Source organism: Trachymyrmex cornetzi, unplaced genomic scaffold (genome assembly GCF_001594075.2).
Source record: "Trachymyrmex cornetzi isolate Tcor2-1 unplaced genomic scaffold, Tcor1.1 scaffold223, whole genome shotgun sequence".
NCBI classification, from domain to species: Eukaryota; Metazoa; Arthropoda; class Insecta; order Hymenoptera; family Formicidae; genus Trachymyrmex; species Trachymyrmex cornetzi.
In genome coordinates this window covers 1,020,289-1,041,339 of record NW_017296881.1, presented here as the reverse complement: position 1 = coordinate 1,041,339, position 21,051 = coordinate 1,020,289, and the positions used below count along the sequence as shown (strand labels likewise).

The window sequence follows — 21,051 nt, the reverse complement described above, 5'->3', positions numbered from 1 at the left end:
AGCCTCAAGTATGAGAAATTGCTAAGTAAGAAAACGGCCAATAATTTTAATTACTGCATAACAAAATTGTTTGATATTTATTTGTACCATGAACATTTCGCGCAAGACTCAATCGGGAAAATATTTATGCACATTGCTATATAATTTTAATCATTTGTATTTTGATTAATACACCTTTTCAATAATTCATTGGATCTTTCTTCGCGCAGTTTAGTCGAGAAATTCATCGAATCTACTGTTACAAGATAATCGTCCAGACGTGTGTAACAAGGATGTATAATGCATCTTGGGGCCGCCGTCGCCGCCGTCAGTGGATGGTGGAAGTCCATCCTTGATGGAGGTTACTCCGGGGCATCGTCCCACATCTCCTTGGATATGAACTTGCGTCTTCGTTCGACTTGCCGGTCATCTCCCTTCGGCTTCTCCTTCCTCGTCTCCTTCGTCCTTCTTCCTGCCACCTCCACCGTGTCCGCCGGCGATACCTTCCTGCCTCCCTCCATCCTAACCCGGACTTGTCCCCCTCGTCCGACGTCTCCAGACTCCTCTATCTTATTTCGTCTTGCTTCTCTTCCTCCCTCACGTTTCTCCCACTCTCCTTCATTTTGCATAGAAAACTGCACTACGTGCAACGCGCATTCTTCAGATTTTCGTGTCTTTACTCTCCGTTCTTTGTCACTATTTACCGTTTTATTGACGGAATCTTCGATAAGACGCTGTCTCACGGTTAATAAATCTCTGTTTTTTTCTCTCACTCTCTCTTTTGCTTTTCCGCCATTTCTCGCCTCTCTTTAGTCTCTTCTTTTTTCGGAATCTTTCTTTCTTTCGTTTACAATAATGGATTTCATAGAATAAGTAAATCATTTTTTAATCAAGGAGTCAATTTTACTTGCTTTTTCAGTAATTTTTATCTACCGTAATTGCTTGAAGAATATTTCTTACATAGCATATTATAATACGAACGCAAGCGATCGTTGCTCAGGTATCTGCCAAAAGTATCTTTTAGTGTCCTTGAATGGCTATCGACTTTTGATTTACGCCATCTTTATTAGGGGTCCACGGCCAAAGAATTACATCATTGAATCTCCCTCTGCCTTCCTCCGGTAGCGACGAACTCCCTCTCGACTTCTGCGAACGCCACGGAAAGTCAACGAACAAGGTAGCGACCCGGATTACACTCCGAGGTATCGGTTCCTTCGCACTTTTCTTCTCTTCTTCGTCCCGAAGAGACTCCTCTGCGCTCTGCTCAGGGTCAAGGCACTCTTGGAGGAAGCAACCAGCGGAGGATGCCTCCTCCTCCTCCTCCTCCTCCTCCTCCTCCTCCTCCTCCCTGTTCTTTTACGTCCTTCCACGAAGCCGAAAAGAGAAGTCGAGTTCCTGCCTTAATCCTCCTCTCGCAACTCTTCCGTCATTCCAGCGCCGATCGAGGCGCCAATAGATGGGACGCCGGCGAGGTCATCTCTTTCAATTTCATGAAGATTGTTTAACTCGAGGACGCGCGCGAAAAACGGCGAACGCGTAGGGCGACTTCATCGCACTGGTCATTCAACTCATTGAATTATCTTCACTCCGAGTATATAACGCGTTCTTGCTTACTCGCGCTTCTGCTCGCTTTTCAGATGTGTAAATATCTTTCTGACACGGTTATAATTTATTTTTCGATTAAAGAGATTCAATAAGACTCTTTAACGAAGTCAATACAAATATTATTTTAAAGGAATTACGAAGTTAAATACAATAAAAGATATTAACGTAAAATAAGAACGTAAAATAAATTAAACGTTATTTATTAAGTGTATCTTGGATTTTTTTTTACTAAATTTATGATTACTTTCACTATTTTACCGTTACATGTCTCTAATGATTATGGCTACTTTGGTATTTTTACTTTCTGCTGACATTAATACGCAAGTTTTGTTGGAACAAATGTTTCTTCGTTATTGCGTCTAATATTCATCTTTAATACCTAGCCTCTCTCATGATTTGCTTATGACATGCCTTTCTACGTCGGTCCCTCTGTCTCCGAGGTGTTACAATAGTCGCCCGCAAGCGGGATGCTAATATCGCTCTCCGCAATGCCAGCGGCCAAGGATTCGAGTTGGCGGACAGGTAAATGGCCCGAGCGTTGAACCAACGAATGACCTCCGACAACAACGGCCCCCGTTTTCGGTGTCGAAATCATCTTGCGTCGGAATAACACCGCTACAACAGTATGGCGGCTTTTTATTCGCCTCGCTCCCCGTTGAGCCGATTTGCCTCTCCACTCGGATCGATTTGTAAAAATTTAAAACGGCAGTCGCAGCCGATCCCGGTATTGACGTTGGAAGCGTGGGGAATTTTCATAGCGAACTACACTTATAAAACCACGTGCAACCATGGAAAGTGATTAAAAATAAAAATAATTCCTTGAAAATAGATTGCTTGTGCGTCATGGCTTTGCCGAGGCTTTGGATTTTTGTAGAAAAAGCGGAAATATAACATTTTGTAGTTCGTCACATTGACGTCTCAGGACGGACGTTTTTTTCCCCGGATTATTTTATCTTTAATTTACAACGATAAGTTGTAAACATGAGAGATATTTTTGAGATATTTCTGACGTTAATTTAAATCTGTTTTACACAAGAGATTATGTGAGAGCAGGAATTTCTCTACTTTTGGTGCCATAATGAACGCAATTAAACCGATTAGTTTAAATAGCATCGATCCTTAAATTTCAATATTTACGGGTAGCAAAAAATACTTTGAAAATAATTTTGTTTGTTCCACAAATTTATCAGATTTGGAGGAAATTGAGTGATTGCGGTTTGGAAATGTTTCTCTTGGTCTTTTCGATGTGCGAAAGAAAAAAAAGTAATGATTTTTATTTATATCAAGGAAGAGGCACAAGACCGCACGGCAAATGCCATTGACCCCGAGATTGAAGATTTAACAATCGTTCTTCGAGATTCCGATGTCAAACATATATCCAAGGGAGACAGGCGCGGGAGGGACATGAGAAATGTATCAAAAAAGAGAGATGACAGAAGAGAAACGGACGAAGCCGCTGCAGTACAAATCAGCCTGCCGAGGATGTAACGTTATGTCTATTAGATTCTGGAGAGGGCCAAGAGAGGAACGTCATGACCAAAGTCCACAAAGACACAAGGAGCAAGATTAGGATTCGAGTGGACAGCATCCGAGGCTCTGCCGTCTCCTCTGGGATAAAGACGGTTTACGAGAGTTCTCATACAAGCTGACATATATGAAGATGCAGAGGCAATTTATCGTGTTATTATACATATATTCTGCTGCAGTGTTCCGTCCTCTCCGGAATTACATTATTTTGTATTTAATATTTAGAAAACTTAAATATATCAAATAATGTTTAAGCATATCAAAAGAGGTTCATGATCTACATATTTAAATGTAACAAAAATAGCAAATAAGACGAAATATGTATTTAAATATTGTTTAAATAATATTTATATAATAGCATTTTTTAAATTTGATTATTAAGCGAAACAAATTAATTACACAAATTCTCATGAACGATCTCCCTCACGTGTTTCTGAAATATTTTTAATTATTTATGTAGTAGAGAGAGAGATAATATGCAGAGCTCGTGACGAATATCCCTTTGTTCGTTGGCTCGATAATAATTACAATTACAAGCGAATGCCTATTAAGCTCGCGCTTGCGTGGACGAGTTCCGTGGAGGGATTTTCAGGGACAGTGTCGAGCGTAGCACGAGCGGGACAGAGTCAAGGCGAACGGTGACGTTCGTGGGAGACGAGGAGGACGGAGAAGAGAGAACGAGGGAGCCGGCAGAGCCTCTCCGAGGAGAGAGGCAGAGCTCTCGCTCTCCCTCTTCGGACGCGGTCGAAGACACGAGACACCACCATGGTTGCTCGTTACATAAGTAAGGTAAAGGATCTCCTCTTCTCTGCTCTCCTTGAGTCGATCCACATTCGCGATTATACCACTTTCCATCGACCTCACTTTACCCCGAGTGCGGTGCTCGTTCGCTCGTGTACGTGCCCACGAGTATGCGTGTATGGGTACCCGCGTGTAATTAACAGTTCTGTTCAGAACTGTTCGCGGGATTTGGCTTACAACGTTTAGTACAGGCGTTCGCTACATCTACGGAACAACTCTGTATCGCGAACGCGCGGTCGTTCTGTCGGCAGATTTAAACACGATGGGAAGCATAACTTCGAAAAGGAGATTAATTTAACAGAAACGGTAGCATACATAGAGAATCGTCATTCTAAAACTATTGTCAACGCTTTTATACGGAGAGAGAGAGAGAGAGAGAGAGAGAGAGAGAGAGAGAGAGAGAGAGATTTTAAGACCGAGTTCGAGTTCACTCATTCTGTATTAAAATGGAAAATAAATCTCTTTTTTGGAAATAATCTGACTTAGAAACGTAGATATGAAAAGTACTTATTTTTCTACATTTTGATTTACGTTAGCTTAAAGAAAAAAATCTTAGAAACTTGAAACATTACGTTTTTATTTAATTGTTTTGAAAATAGTTTCCTGTGAAAAAAATAGAAATATAGAAAAAATTTATTAAATGACAGACTTTTCAATTTAATATACTCTATTTGTGAAGAGACGTGATAAAAGATAACAAAATTGTAATATTACAGATTTAGGCAGTACATGATCTTAAGACATATCAAAACAAAAAATAATTATTAGAAGCTGCAATATGATTTTTTAATGTTATAATTTATAATTAAAGCTTTTTGTGAAAAAAATTCATAAACTTCACATATAAACTCACGAATATTTTCTTGGAAGGTATCTCCCATTTTTTACGGAGTCCTTGAAATTCCGCAATGCCTAGGGGCCCCGTGTGGTGTAAAAGAGCCATTGTAAGTGGACTTGGATAAATTGATGTCGGAGCTAGTGAAGCAATTGTAATTTGGAGGTCGTCATCCAATGGGTGGCACACTGTCACGCAGGAGAGTTGAGCGTGCATTGACCTATTGTGTGACCTCCGACAACACGATCTTAATGTCGATGATGAACTTCGACGCGGATTTATTTATGGTGACCCTGCACATATCCAATTGTGCAAAATGAGTTCCTACTTTTGCGATTCATGCCTCCATGTATGGAAATTAGTCTTTAATCTTTGTACAAATTGCTGAAATTAAGTGAGAAGAAGAAAACATGAAATAATTAATAGAATAAAAAATTACAGATTTGTTACATTGAACGAGAATATCGTCCAATGTACATTATTCATGATATTCCTATGCATTTTTTTACGTCGTTTAAAAATTTAATTCAATTTAATGGAAATTGAATTAATTTTATTAAAACTTTGTCTGTTGTTAGCATTGATTTAAATTGAAAAGTATAATCATTAACGTTTTTATTATGACAAAATATTTAAAAAAGTTTAAAATTTATATAAATTAATTATATAAGGACATATATATTAATTACAAAATTATAATAATTTTTTAATTATAATTTTTATTCTTGTTTTATAACGCTTAAGGAAACAGTATAGACATCTACAGAAGAAAAAGGAAACTAAATTTTATATCTGTAGGTAGATCATCAGCAGAAAATGATTTTACCTAATCTGTTAGATGGCAGCAGAATACGTCATCAGATATTTAATTATATATTTCTGTTTGCATTAATCTATTTAGTCAATATCATACGATACGATAAACTTGTACTGACAAATCGTTAATTAAATCAATTTGATCGTATCATAGTTCTATAACTGTAAAATAAAAATGTGCTAAAATTGTTATTCTGATTTTTAAATTAATAAAACTTGCAAATGATTATATTTTATTAATATTATTTCCTGACTTTTTGCAAATAATATAATTAAATTAAAGAATTAATTCTGTACGTGTAAATCACATATCTACTTTCAAAAAAAGTATATGAAATCAGATTTGATTATGTAATTATATTTCTTTTTTTATCGATTTAATATCTCGATGCATATTATGTATATTGTTTCTTATCATGAACTATAATCTATTGAAAAATCTTCGACTTCAGAAAATAGCGGTGTGGACATTCTAGTTCTATTAAAAAATATAATTTTATACAAAGTAAATAAAACTCGCAATTTTCTTTAAATTTATATTTGAATTCTTATGTATCTATTAATGTATTAAATGGTTGGTTTTATTGTAATTAATATATTAAATAATTACTAATTTATATGACATATTTCTGTTAACGTTAAAAATATATTATAAGAAATTATAGATTTTATTAATTATAAGATAAATGAATTGATAATTAATAACGATGATTGTACTTGCTTGTAGAGGAATGCTTATGGAGAAACGCATTATCGTTGCATTTCTCTATAAGCATTCTCAATTCCCAAAGAATTGTCGATAACTTTTAGGAGATGGGATACAAGACTCCCACGTAAATAATTACATTTATTTATTTATCAATTTTACAGTGTAACAGTGTATAGGATACGCTGAATATAGAATAATCTCTTTTTTATCGTTTACTAATTAAGGCGATTAGTGTGTGTAAGTGACTCCGTCGGATAACATACAATATTATATTATAGCACGTGTGTGACTTATATTGGTTGCGATTAACAATTCGTGGTTCGAATTGGTCTCGTAGTTTCCGTGTTCGTGGACTCGGTTCGCGCGGCGTTACACTTACTTTTGTTCGCGTTGTATAACAATAAATTTGATATTAAATGTCTCATAATGAAGTAAATTACTGTAAGTTAGTTCCCTTTTTTTTTACTCCTATGGTATTCGGTGCGAATAAGGCCACAATTAGTATTTCCGCGTGTGCGTTCGTCGCACACTCGTTCGTATGTGTATTTGTATGTGAGTGTATATTTTTTTATGCTTGTGTGTATGCATGCATGTGTATGGATGCGAGCCTTGTCCCTTTTTTGTCGTATCTTTTTCTTTGATCAAAACTCTTAATATCTATTGCAAAAAATGTTTGCAGCATGTGTATATGTGTATGTGTGTGTATCGTGCATGTGTATATATTTGTTGTGTCACGTGCATGTATGTATGTATGTGTGCTGTGTGCGCGCGCGCGCATGCGATTCACACGGGATGATAATGGATCCCTACGTTGCGCGCCTATTTTTCTCGACAAACGAGAGAAGGGGAGAGAAAGACCGAGAAGAGAGTCGGGATATCGTGAATCAAAACACATACATATTGTTTATCATATCCTGTGTGTAACGCATTGTAGAAATCAATAAATTTGTTTATAATAAAAAAATTTTCATCCTACCGATTTCAAGAGCATTAAAATAATTTTCATTCAAATCTGAATATATATACATATTACCTATACATATTAAGTTTTGGAAAATAGTTATTTAGTATATGGAAAATCGGTAACAGATTTTCTGCATTTTTCACGTACAAAATTTTCATAAAGTTTCTACAAATTGATAAGTAGTACTATTTATTCGGAAATTAGATGAACAACATCGTACAAAGAAGGCAAGAGAAAAAAAGTTATGATGTGTCAATCGAGTAAATTAGTGTCGGTGTGAGATATAGATTGTGTACGTGTTAGACCGTCGTGTTTTTCGCGTGAGTACGAGTCGAATAGAAATAACATCGCTATACGTATATATCAAATTTTAGTTTTTCATAAGAATATATAATATGTAGGACTCTCTTTGTGCGCACACGGGCGCTTATCTCTCTACCATTGTACAAAGCAAAAAAAAAAAAATGTTGTTAATATTAGTAACATCACGAGAGCACGCGGAGCACTTAGGCTTATTCATTATCCTAATCGACGTGTCCGTATCAACGATTTTATTACAGTAAGGCGATTTGATTTCTTTCCATCAAGCTCGCTGGTTGCGCATTTCTTTTTTTCCCTTCTCTCCCATTCATATCTCTTCTACTCTTCGATATCCCGACGCGATGATCGAGCAGATCATTATTTCGAACACAGACGGATTCGCGTCAGTGTTCTCATAAATACACGTAGAACGAAATAATGAATAGATTAATGTCGCTACGACTATGAAGCTAGAAGACTCTCGCGCGTTCTCTCGCGCCGTCTTCCTTTCCGAACGATTAATCGGCGATCATGAAATCACTATGCTGACCAAGGCGAGAACCTGGACAGAGGATTCTCGAGCTTCGTTATCCTCTGAAAAAAAGTCGGCGCAGAAAATCTCGTCGAAATACGTCAGTTATTCGTAACAAAAATTATCGCGTCGTTAACGCGAAGAATCTACTCTTTTTCTTATATTTATAATTTTTATTACGTCTTCTCGCGATCTCGTCTCTCGATGTGACTCTGCGAAGTTCTCTATAGTTTGCATGCGTCTCCAATTCGAATTGACGGCCAGTAAGATCGCGACGACGGTATTATTATGGCGTGCAACGGAATCCGCTTGACTATACGAATTCCGTATCGGAAGTGCGTCTTGCTCCTCATCCTTTCTCTCCCTTCGCTCGCTCTGCCATCCGTCGATCTCGTTGTCAATCTCGACGTCATGAAGCCGCGTGCTTTACATCAGCTTCATCTTGGCGCACTCAGGGCAGATGATGTCGTCGCCATCGGTGATGAAGCCACGTCCGACCAGCGAAGTTTTGCAGCCCGCGCAGATGAAGCAGTCGTTATGCCAGTGCCTGTCTTCGAATGAGATGAAGCGAGTGCCACCAATACCTGCAAATTAATCAATGCAAATTACACTCGGATTGAGTTTAATTTCAGCTGTTCATTGATATTTGTATATTGTGCTTGTATATATTTGTGTATTTTTTTTGGGAATTGATTCTAATGGTGGACGCACATATATTCACTAAAAGATCTATGGTCGAATAATAAGCAAATCGTCAAAATTGATGATTTTTTAGAAGATTTAATTTCTCAACTCTTTCAACATATTTTATTCTTTAATTTTATTTTTTATTAATAACTAATAATTACATAAAGACAATACACACCAGTGATCGGCTTGGAGCAAGCGGTGCACCTCTTGGCGAAGAGCTCGCCGAAGCAATCAGCGCAGTACGGTTTGTCGTCGCGCGACGTGAATCGTTGTCCCGCTAGCGAGTTGTTGCAGTTGCTGCAAGTGAAGCAATCTCTGTGCCATGGCTCGTTCTTATATGTCACGCCGCCGCTGGTGATGATCTGTGACAAAGAGTTCATGACATTTTATGGGACAAGTCGCTTCATCGAACTGTTACATTTCATTACGAGTTTCATTCGCATTTTTTAGATAATATTTAATAAAGCTTACTTATTTCTAAAAATTTCTCCTCGAAACGTAATTTAAAGAAAATTAGGGGAATATATTATAGTGTAACAAGAATCGATTGACTACACAAATAAAAGCACAAGTTGAAGAAGAGATAAAAGGATATGTCTATATATATATGATATACATATATATATTAATATATTATGTAGAAATATATAAGATACAAAATATAAAAAAAAAAGTAAACAAGGAGAAATATTGATGCAAGTAAGCGATATCGACGCAATATATGTGTAGTTGAAGAGTCATTTGACAAATGACTTGAAGTGACATCATGCGCACCAATATAGAAACGAGTTCCACAAAGATTGCGAGTGACTATGAAAAATTTAGAAGAATGTTAAAAAGGAGATATTTAAAAGCATGCAGAATTCGTCGAAAATAAAAGAACGTCTGTAATTCAGTGACTGATACGTTTATATGAATTAAATGAATATTGAATATTATTGACCGTTTTATTTTATGAAGTACACAAAGCATCAATACGCAAATAGCGATATCAGCGAGTTTATCGGATTGAGATTTATGATCTCACAATGAAATCCCGGTTTTGATTCGCTTGTTACGCTCGATGAGTTTTTTGCGCGACACGCAATAAACGAACGCAAGACGACATACGAAGTAATCATCGATATAGAGGAGTGGCCCACCTTGTTGCACTTAACACACCGGGTGGCAAACTTGTCCTCGTAACATCCGGCACAATAAATCTCTTGCTCGCGCGGGATGAAGCTCTTCGTGCCAATCGGATTCTTGCAGACCACGCAGCAAAAGCACTTCTCGTGCCATTGTCTGGTCTTGTATTCCATCTTCTTAGTGCCTAAAATATGTAAATGCGACAAACTTATAAAAAGAAAGTTATAAGAACAAAGTTATAAAAAAAATGCCTTTTTCGGATTGAACAATATTTATATCCAATGTCGTCTAGATAAAAGAGAAAGAGAGAAATTCATGCACATTACTATTAAAAAAAAATACAATAGAAAAACATCTAATTTTTAAAAGGGAGAAATTGCGAAAGGGCTGATGAGAGTGCAGCGCAGTAATTGATGCGCAATTTAACAATCAATAAATTTTTTTTCAATCTTTCTCTTTTTTCGTCTAATTTTTCTTTCAATTTTCCATTCTTATTTATAATCTGCTATTCATTTAAAAAATTGCTCTTTTCCATCTGTTGAATTTATATTCAATCAATGAAAGCATGAAGCACGCTGATGATTGTTTCGCAAATCGTGGCAAGTTGTTGCATAAAAATGTAAATCTAAGTCTGAAATAAGTGTAACGGAGGTCGTCGGTTCACGCTTTAACATCAAAACGAACGGGTGGTTGCGTGTGGCGACTGGCGGGCTGCAGTGCTGCAAATCGCAGTCGCGTGCATCATCGCGTGTTTCGTCCGAACACTCCATCAGCTAGCGAAATAAATTTTTCGTGAATTTCTTTGGGAGCTCCCTATTGGGCACTCGTCTATAAAACACCCCTCGTTGCAAGCGAATTAGATCGATCCATGGAATTTCCTCGTCTACGGTTTCACGTTTCGCCTCGTTTGGAACCTCGTTTAGTCATGGAAAGCACTGTTCCCATTTTGCCTGCCGCATATAGATTCGCCGTCTTTCGCGATCCGCAATTAGCACATGCACAGGTGCAGACAGTCACATGGAAATAAAAACGACCGGAAGAAATTAACCGCACTGCGATCACGGGACTTTGATTGGCGAACAGCATGATTATATCAGAGAATTTAAATTATCGAGACGGATAATAGGACTTTTATCATAAACGAAAGTGCTAATTTAAATGTAGCTGTATTAACCGAATGTCTTTGTCATCGATCTCTTTAGTTTCTGGCGTGGTTTTTCAAAAATATACATATTTCAATATTTAGACGTGAAGCTAAAAATATCGTTAAGTAACGTCAGAACGTAACAGTTACGACATTAAGATTTCTTTTTTAAATTATTTTGCTCGCTATCGCGAAATTGCCATAATCTATAGCTAGGAAGAAGAGACGATCTCGGTTACTTGTTTTCGTTAAGATTAGGAATAATATACGAGGAACGTGACGTGACGAAACGTTGTCTAGCAGATGAGTATTGTCGATTCGTTATCGTGGTCACGTTCTGGTCTGTGATTAAAAAAACAGGCAGTTTTTCGTATTTTGATCAAATTGAAAATCTTACATCATCTTGATATAATAACGCGATGATTATAATATATTTCGTACAAAAAATGACTAAACATGTATAACATAAAACATATCCTTCAAAATTTTTCTAAAGATATTTAAATTTAGAATAGTATCTATTTAAATACCGAACTTAACTAATGTGTGAAATAATCATTTTATATTAATTAAATTTCTTTTTAACATTTTTATTCTATATGTTACTCTTTAAATTCTATATATGCTTTGTTTGCAAAACTACGAATTTATTGAAACAATCGTTTATTTGATTTATTTCTATCTTAAATTTTCATGTTATATACATTCTTAGTTTTTTATCTTACTAAGATATACATTATGCTGTACATTATGCATGTTACACACTCTAGAATTCAACTCGATACATAATCCAATTTATTCGCACAGATTTCGAACGAGATACTATAATGGGCGTTCATTTTTTCACGATTTTTTAATTTATTTGTCGTGTCTGAGACACAAGAAGACGAATTAATAACGCCTTTCTATTTCGAAAGGTGATTTAAGGTCCAGCCAAATGACATATTTAAATGTGACTTTAAGTATAATAACGTGTCTCGTGAATCATCAGCTCAATCCTAAATGTTTATGATACAGAATCACGTCTGAGAGATGAGATCTCTCTCTCTCTCTCTCTCTCTCTCTCTCTCTCTCTCTCTCTCAGACAATATGTTTTAAACGAAAAAAGAAAAGCTTTTTTCGTTTAAAACATATTCAGGTTTCTTCGTTTTTTCTTAAAAAATAGACGAATCTTAGAATAGAATGTCATATAATAAATCGCAGCTTTGTCAAAACTAATTTTATGTCTTCTCCTTGACTAAGCTCTTCAAAGTGTCTGTAAAATATTCATTATCCTATCAGGAATAGCATCCATATTATGGAAAATCAACATGAATGTCATGTCGATAATTGTCTCCTTCATCGCCGATGTAGATGTGACTAATAAACAGCGTCAAATACAATATCTGTTCAATACTTCGTTAATCATCGATTCGTTGAATTATTCACATTCGCAATCGAGCACTCCGTCCAATTTTATTTAATGTAGTCTTCAGATTATAATTACATTGTAGTCTACAAAATTGCTAATTATCCATTACATTATTTAAGCAATCAATTACATCTCGATCAAATGTATAAAAATGTGGTAATTATATTACATATAATCAATTTAAGACTGCAGAATCGAGAATATTAAATTGAAAAATCCAATTCTTTCTTAATTGAGATAATTTATACCACTTTTGAAAGTATTATGGTATAAATGAAAAACAACGTATCGACATATATCAAAATTACTTTTTTATTATACATTTTCCATTTCTTTTTATTATAAATATTTACGTTCCAAACATTAAGGTCGAATTTGATCTGTAGATAAATGAGATTTTTATTGGAATATCTATGATGTTCAGAATGATTTTTTATTTTTATTCAGAATCATTTTTATTTTTTGTCTTTTATAAATTCCTAAATATTTTTTTTAGAAAAACATACATATTTGAGATTTCTTTTATTACTTACAAGTATTTATATACTAAATCTTCAAATGCATTAATTTTATCTTTCCATGCTTTTTAAGATACACTAAAAATGGTCATTCTGATATCTGTATGTATCTTTTGTACACGACACGCCGACTCCTGGACCACTATATGACTCAAGTGGAGATTCGTGACGTCACATCAGTCAGGCAATACCTCCGTATATGTATAAAGCTTATGGCCCAAGGCCGATGTTGTAATATTATACGCGTCGCGTTGTAATCCGCGTATTATTCGCGCTATGTGATGAACGATGTACACATGTTAAAAATTGGATATTTCCATATTCTTCATCAACATAAAACGTATGTATAGTTGCCATTGTGAAATATCCTTTTATGTATAATCTTATCAGAAATCTTCTTTAATCTTTTAAGAGACGTGGAAAGTATCTAAAAACAATGAATGACATTATATATACTCATATATAGAATCCTAATAATTAAATATAAATCCACCAAAAACTGGTTACGGAATATATGAATATAAAATAACGGAGAATATTTGTGAAGCACTCATAGAGATGTGTATTCAAAAATAGAAGTGTTTAATATAACAATTGCTATATTTTAACACATAAAGCAATGCTTCTTGACACGACATGTGTTAACCGTATGGAATCACACCTCATTGACAGGCACGAGAGATACGCTTTAAAACCTACTTAAGAAGTGTCATTCATGCTCTTAAATGACCTGTTCATTCGTCACGGTAATGAAGCTTCTCCCGGCGCCACGTGACGAGAAGATTTTTCGATTACCGCAGATAAAAGTCTTGAGAAACTCATTCTATTTTTATGTATAACGCAATATCTTGCAATTCTTATCATGTGTTTTCATTGTTATATTTAACATGAGATACACAAAGTATTTTAAACTCTACTGAGGATCCATTTAAATACTATATATTATAGGTACATTAATTATTACATTAATTATTGGATCCATTTAACTACCACTTTAGCAGCATAAATCCATTAAAGCTTGTTAGTTCCTCCATTGGTTAGATAAGTAAACAATCCAATAGAGACTATTATCTATTTTCGTAACTGTGGATATCATTAATTATTTAATGATCATTTATCATTTAGTAATTCTTTTTCTTGGACGTTCATCGATCGTTAAATACGATCATTTTGACAGATTTTATGGTTATCATACGCCGTGAAATTGGTAACACGCCTTCCTAAGCCAATTCTATGTCGAGGCGGAAGCTGCCTCCTCTTTCCTACGTCAAGTCTAAATATAATGTAACGAGAAACAGAAGCTGTCGTGCACTGTCGTGTGCACAGTCCTAAAATTTCCTGACCCAGGCAAACTCTGTTCGCTAAATGTACGAAAATCAACGATCAAAGTAAACTGCTTATCTCGTGCCCGCAAAATTATTTCCAAATAAAAATTTCCTTCTGCTTTATTTTTAATTTTGCGATGTTTGCTTTCTCAACTTTTAATTTTACTTATCTATAAATAGATTCATATTTCTATATATATATTACGAACAAGGAACGTTATACTTTCCTTCATTTGATTAATTAGTTCGACAGAAGTACAGTAAACGCGTAATTAAATGTTGAATATGTGTATTTTTATATAAATAAAACACGAATTTCAAGTTCAAGATCGGACTTGCGGAAGAGATTGCGACTCGATAATGATACGTTTGTTTGGACACGTCATCAATTGCCACATTCAAATACGGACAATGTATCGACGATATAATCTACCGTTACGCAGCGATTGATGTGATATCATTCATAATAATACATCGATATCGAGATCCTTATTCGAGTCATGATTTCGATGATATGCGATTTCGATAATCCGGCACATACAACTGCATCGATTGTCAATGTTTTTTTTTCCATTTAACTCGATTCGTTTATGCATTAACCCTTTTTTACCATTTCAGCAGTAAGATGTGTACAAACAGGATAGTTCTTTATGAATTGCAGAATTGTTCGCTTCTCTCGGAACGTATATATTAATAGATGTTAAAAATTCTGGGCGAGTGATCGAAACGAGTTATATAATTTTTTTTCTCGCAGAGTCTTAAACATGCAACCGCGATGCTTTTTTATCGCACTAAAACGAATTTCAAGGTATTTCACCACAGTTTTTACGTCAATCATCGTGTTTGATTGCTGACAACGTCCGATTACGTATTTGAGAGAACAAATTACGGTATGTCAGAACATATGTGTTCTTTTAAACATTAATGTAATTAAAAGGACATCTTCCAATGGCTTTCATCATCGTAACTTCGATGTTTTGAATGTTTCCTAATTTAATGGTGCATGACGAAACGATTTTAATAGTTAATTAATTTTTCTTTATAAATTAGTAGTTGGCTGCCGATTTGTTTCCTTTGAAATTGTCCGCTTAATTCGATGAAATTGCGATAGAATCCGCATGCAATTATATTTAACCGCAGCGTACACGTGCTGAGACTATCTCGACGTTTACGATGTCGTGAGTCACGTTTGCAATAAAATCAATCATAGATACGCGAGCATGCACAGTCGTTGAGCGTGCAAACCTGCCCACCTATAGAGAATGTCCAAGGTTTCCTCGCACTTCCTTCTATTTGATCATCTTCCGATCAACTTGAAATTGAATCGGAGTCACGAATTATGAACAATTAAAAATACAGAAAATTCAAATAAAATTAAAAAAATATATTATAAAATTATATCATTCAATTTTTCGAAATCTGATTTTGACTTTCTTTCAAAAGATTTTGTACTGTATGATTAGCTAAAATATAATTAAGATTAAGAGCTAAATGACATTTTATAAAATAGAGATTTGTGAATAAATGTTACAATATTTTGTAAATATTTCTTAATTTTCTCTTTTACAATAAAGAAATTTAATGCAAGATGTGACTGCGTATTATAAGTATTATTAACTAACTTGTGAAAAAAAAAATATTCAAATATTTTCAATTTCTGCTCAAAAAAACATGGATTTTAATTTTAAAAAATGATAGAAATATTTTTCTTTTATCAACGTGTATAAGAATCACTTGCTTTATTTAAATCACGTGTGTGATTTATCTCAAAATTAAATTATCTCAAGATTGAATTATAATAATAAACATGCACATTGAGTATTATTAACTAACTTGTGAAGAAAAAGATATTCAAATATTTTCAATTTCTGCTAAAAAAACATGAATTTTAATTTAAAAAAATGATAGAAATAGTTTTTCTTATCAACGTGTATAAGAATCACTTGCTTTATTTAAATCACGTGTGTGATTATCTCAAAATTAAATTATCTCAAGATTGAATTATAATAATAAACATGCACTTTTATAATAATATAGTGCAATATCGCGTGAATATAAATGTTTCCATAGAAGAGAGATTAGATGCAATTGAATGTTATTATCATATTTTAGTTACTTATGTGGTCATATTGTGTTTCCGCATTTTCACACAACCAGCAGTTTAATATCGTTCGATGATGTAATCTATATTTAATGCAATTACAAGCATACTAAGCGATTAAAATATTGACTTAGGTACTTAAATTTTATCAAATAAGATTAGACTTTAATTTTTATGCGTGTGTTTGTTTGCTGAATGAATAACATATATAAAAACAACAATAATATTTTAATCGTACAATATAAAGATAAAGAAATTATTTTTATTCTTATTCGAAATCTAAAAAGGCCTATCGAATGAAATTATTTTTTCTTAATTGTTTTTCGAGATTAATTCCAACTTATTTATCGGACTTACTCGTCTCGAAAACTTGAAGTTATTTTTATGGATGACTCTCGCGCGCTTATAGTGCTATATTACTGATGATATTATTGAGTGGCTGATTTGAATAACCATATTTGTCAGTTACACCTTCGTACCCGTGCATGAGATTAAATTAAGAGAATAAGGATGCATAGTGCAGCATTTGCGTTGTACAACCGAGATTTTTTCGTAACCGAGATCTTCGCATGCTACGATTCCGTGCAAATATTTACTAGGCTTAAGCGCAATCATGCAAAACCTACACACAGACATACACGGTGACGGGAAGACTGACTCTGGTAATCTTCCACGCGGACATTATTATCGACGATAACAAGGAAGGGGCCGATAATTGCAGAACAAACACATTAACATCGGAATAAACTAAATCGCATGAGAAAAATTCGAGCTGATGCGTCGCACCGATTTGATTACCTATATTTGTTTGAAAATTGTGGCTTTTCATCAGGTGGCAATTAGCAATTAGATAGTAACACCATATACAACAGAGTAACTGCGCGCACTGGTGTTTCCTGATAAGGTCACGCTCGGAGTTCTCCATTTCCCTTTCTCCTCCTCTCTTTTCCTCTTTCTTCCTCCATATATGTTGGGGTATCATTACGTTCGATAGATTCTGATGCATCACCAACTGCTTCCCTTGATCTTAGGAGAATTTTGAAAATGATCCCTTATCCCATACTTATCTTATAACCAGAGGGCATTTGCCCCCTCCTACATTTTAACAAGGAGAAATAATTAAATTATGAAAATGGTTTTTACAATGAAAAATTAAACGTTTATTGTTCAATTTATGACTCATGTTATTCGTAAGAAAATTTGTTGAAGATTCAAAGGCTGGCTTTAATACAAGTATTTTAATAAATTTTGTGTAAAGTTAAATTTTTCTCCTTAACTGAAATCCTAGATACGTCCATGGACATGTTTTATTATACGTATTGTCAAACGTAGTTGTATAATAAATTGATATAAAAATTATTTCACTAAATCATCAAAAATAAAAATTAAAATATCGAAAAATTATTATCTCATTAAGAAGATCATCCTAATTCCTTCCGGTAATTTTTCATCATTATTATAAAATGTAAAGCAAGAATGTCTGCCTAATATGGTTGCAATATTTATATCATATTAATATTAATAAATGTCAACACTCGGTATAATCCTCTTTTGGGATGAGCGATCATTGCGATCATTAATTCATCACTTGTATCTATTTTTCTCGGATCTTCGACCAGACAATTCTTACCTAGAAAATACGTAAATTTAGGATTCTCCATGGAGAACGTATTCAAAATCACCTTCGGTTTTCTCCTTTACTATTCTTCTTCTCGTTCGCCTTCATCTGCAGGCGTTCTATACCATTCGTTCAACAAGTGCTCGCTTAGAATAAACCAATTTTTATGTTGTATATGAGATATCTTCGTAGTTGAATCTTTCTCTCGAAATGTTTGTACAAACAAACACGCGTGCATTCACCGGCTGCCACGAAGTTTACACGAAACGCAAACTTACAGAAACAAAACTTTTGCATGTTTCTTCATATGACATTTTACGATGACCACAATTAGATGGTTGTATTTGGACTGTAATAATGATGAGATAGATTTACATGAAACAATTGCGAGTTAATTATAAATATTTTGAATAAATGATTAAAAAAATTATTAAATTATCATATCAATATAATTATTTTTATTAAAATATTAGATGTTTTTTTATATATATCAGTTTATTATTTCAATTTCGGAGTGTAAATTCAATTCTTTTTATCTTGATAAGCAATCAGAGAATCGAGTAATTAAGTACGAAGTAAATTGCAAGAGAAGGAGAGAAAAAATCATAATAGTGTACCAAATAATCGAGCGTATAATTGGGTCTACAAGCCATTGAAAGCTTTTCGGTTTTTATTGAAATCACTATTGTGAGATGCACTATGTGTTATCGTATGATAACTTGGCTGTTATTGTACAGCCAACGAAAGAGACATTCTATTATTCTTAATTAGTATCCGCGAATTATATCTAGATTATATCGCGTGTTCAGATATCACAATCATGGATTTGTACTGATCAAAGACATTGTGGAGACCTTCAATTCTGGCTAATTTGCCTTTTCAGTCATAAAATTTGCATAAGATATCATATTGCACAAATCTAAATAACACGAGATAATTTATATAATATTTTTATAATGCAGTGAAACTACGTATAAAAATTAATTTTAATCTTGATTCAATTTACTCACCTTTTTCTAATTCTAAGAAAAAGATAAGCATTAAATTAAATTGAGAATAATGTTAATCTTACATTGGCGGAACTAGACTTAGTCTTTTATGTATTTCATAGTGTTTCGGGTTTCACAAAACACACATACACGCACATTGTAATACTTTAATGTTGAGAAAATTGATCTCCCAATAAATTTGTGATGTGTAAACTTCCCTTTCAATTAGGATATTTCTGTCATAGTTATGTTATGAGATTCTCAAGGATATTATGTGAATTCGATTATCAATAGACCTATGAATTATTATTATATTCATCTAATGCAACATGTTTCGATATATGTATAGAATTATGCAGACTTTCTATACCCTAATTTTGTCTAATATAAAATCGATTTTTTCATAAAACTCTAGTAACTCTGAAGTTATAGATAATTGAATGAAGATTCGGCAAATTAAACTTTCAATGTCAAGAATATTATGGCAAATAATTGCTTCTGTAGAAATTTATGAAGAAAACATGAATTCTCATTACTCCACCATTGTTAACAGTAAGAATATATGTTTGCCAAATACCGCGATATTTACACCATATTAATATTAATAAATGTTAATTTATGCCAACACTGCAATAATTCGTCTTTGAGACGAACGATCGTCACGATCGTCACCTGGGTCTGTTTTCTTCGGGTCTCCGAGAAGGCAGTATTTGCCCAGGCAGCATCTGAACGTAGAATCACCCTCCATAGGAAACATGCTGAAGATCGCAACATCTTCATCCTTCTCTTTAGCCCTTTTGATTCTCTCCTCACCCACCGTCTTCGTCTGCAGGTGCAGCTTGCTCGACAGCCGCTCACTCAACGCGTCGGTGGCCATATTTTCTCTCAAAACGTTTATAAAAACAAACACGCGTGCATCCACTGCCTGCGGCGAAGTTTACACGAAAATGCGAACTTGCAGAAACAAAACTTTCGCGCGCCTCTTTATACGGCGCTGTGCAACGATCGTGATTGGAACTGACTTGTGATTATAGTTGATGACGTCAAGACGTCAAGATAAATTTACGCGAACAATCGCAAGAAATCAGTTATAATTATTTTTAATTAAAAATATTTAAATTAAGCGGTTGTTTGCCAGTTCATTTGAACTGTCCTTTTAATTTCGGACTGTATACAGCTCGATTTTTTAATCAAAGGATTAAGTTTAATTAAGGTGTGAAATAAATCGCGAGGAAGGACAGAGAAAACTGTAACCCAGTGTGCCAAATAATCGAACGTAGAGAATCAAGCGTGCGATTGGGCCGAGGTCTTACGAATCACTGAAGGCAGACAGCTCTTTGGTTCTCGCTGGAGTCACCGTTGCGAGCAGGCGCAACGTGTGTACCGTGTGATAACTTGGCCGTTATATAGCCAACGAGAGAGGCCTTTTACCACCGCTTGATGTTCGCGGATTATATCTGGACACACGCCTCCAGATTTTAACCGTAGATGCGTGCTGATCAAAGACGTATTGTAGGGATCCTCAGTTCTAGCCAACTCATTTTCCAGGAAAAATTTACATGCAAGTCCGAATTATACTGATTTAAGTAGCACGAAATAATCCATGTGATATTTTTATGATGAACTGAAACCCGAAAAACTATGAAATATATGACAGATTCATTGTTGAACAGATTTATCTCCCAATAAATTTGCAATTAATGCTGTATCACACGGATTTCCTTTTCGATTAGGATATTTCTATCGCAGTCACGTTATGAGATTTTCAAGGATTTTGCATATCGTGACCTTCGATCATCAATAGAATTTGAATTGGAATTATATCCATCTAAAACGACATAATTCCACATGCAGAATTGTGCAGAATCCCAACTGTAATTTTAACAATCTTTTGTTCAATTTAAAATCAATTTTTTACAATATGTTAATACAACTCTAATAACTTTGAAGTTAATGGAAATTAAAGACAAAAATACTTTAGCGAATTAAACTTTTGATGTCAAAAATATTGTGACAAATAATTAAATTATTACGGAAAAACAGATTCAGTTTCTTAAAT

The 21,051-nt window shown here is 34.4% G+C and overlaps 1 protein-coding gene across 12 annotated transcripts in view; it reads right to left on the bottom strand.

Annotated features, from left to right (window-relative positions):
- Window positions 1-6,657: 6,657 nt before the first annotated feature.
- Lmpt (four and a half LIM domains protein limpet) overlaps window positions 6,658-21,051 on the bottom strand; it is a 130,416-nt gene continuing 116,022 nt past the window's right edge. For 11 of the 12 annotated variants that reach the window (XM_018506104.1, XM_018506112.1, XM_018506107.1 and 8 more), the window contains 3 exons: window positions 9,901-10,070; window positions 8,934-9,120; window positions 6,658-8,652 (listed from right to left, as the gene is read on the bottom strand). In XM_018506104.1, the coding sequence (XP_018361606.1) occupies window positions 8,495-8,652; window positions 8,934-9,120; window positions 9,901-10,070 (515 nt within the window). In that variant the 3' untranslated portion in view covers window positions 6,658-8,494. Of the gene's footprint in view, window positions 8,653-8,933; window positions 9,121-9,900; window positions 10,071-19,664; window positions 20,065-21,051 lie in introns of those variants that run through there. The other variant, XM_018506111.1, reaches the window with a different exon arrangement.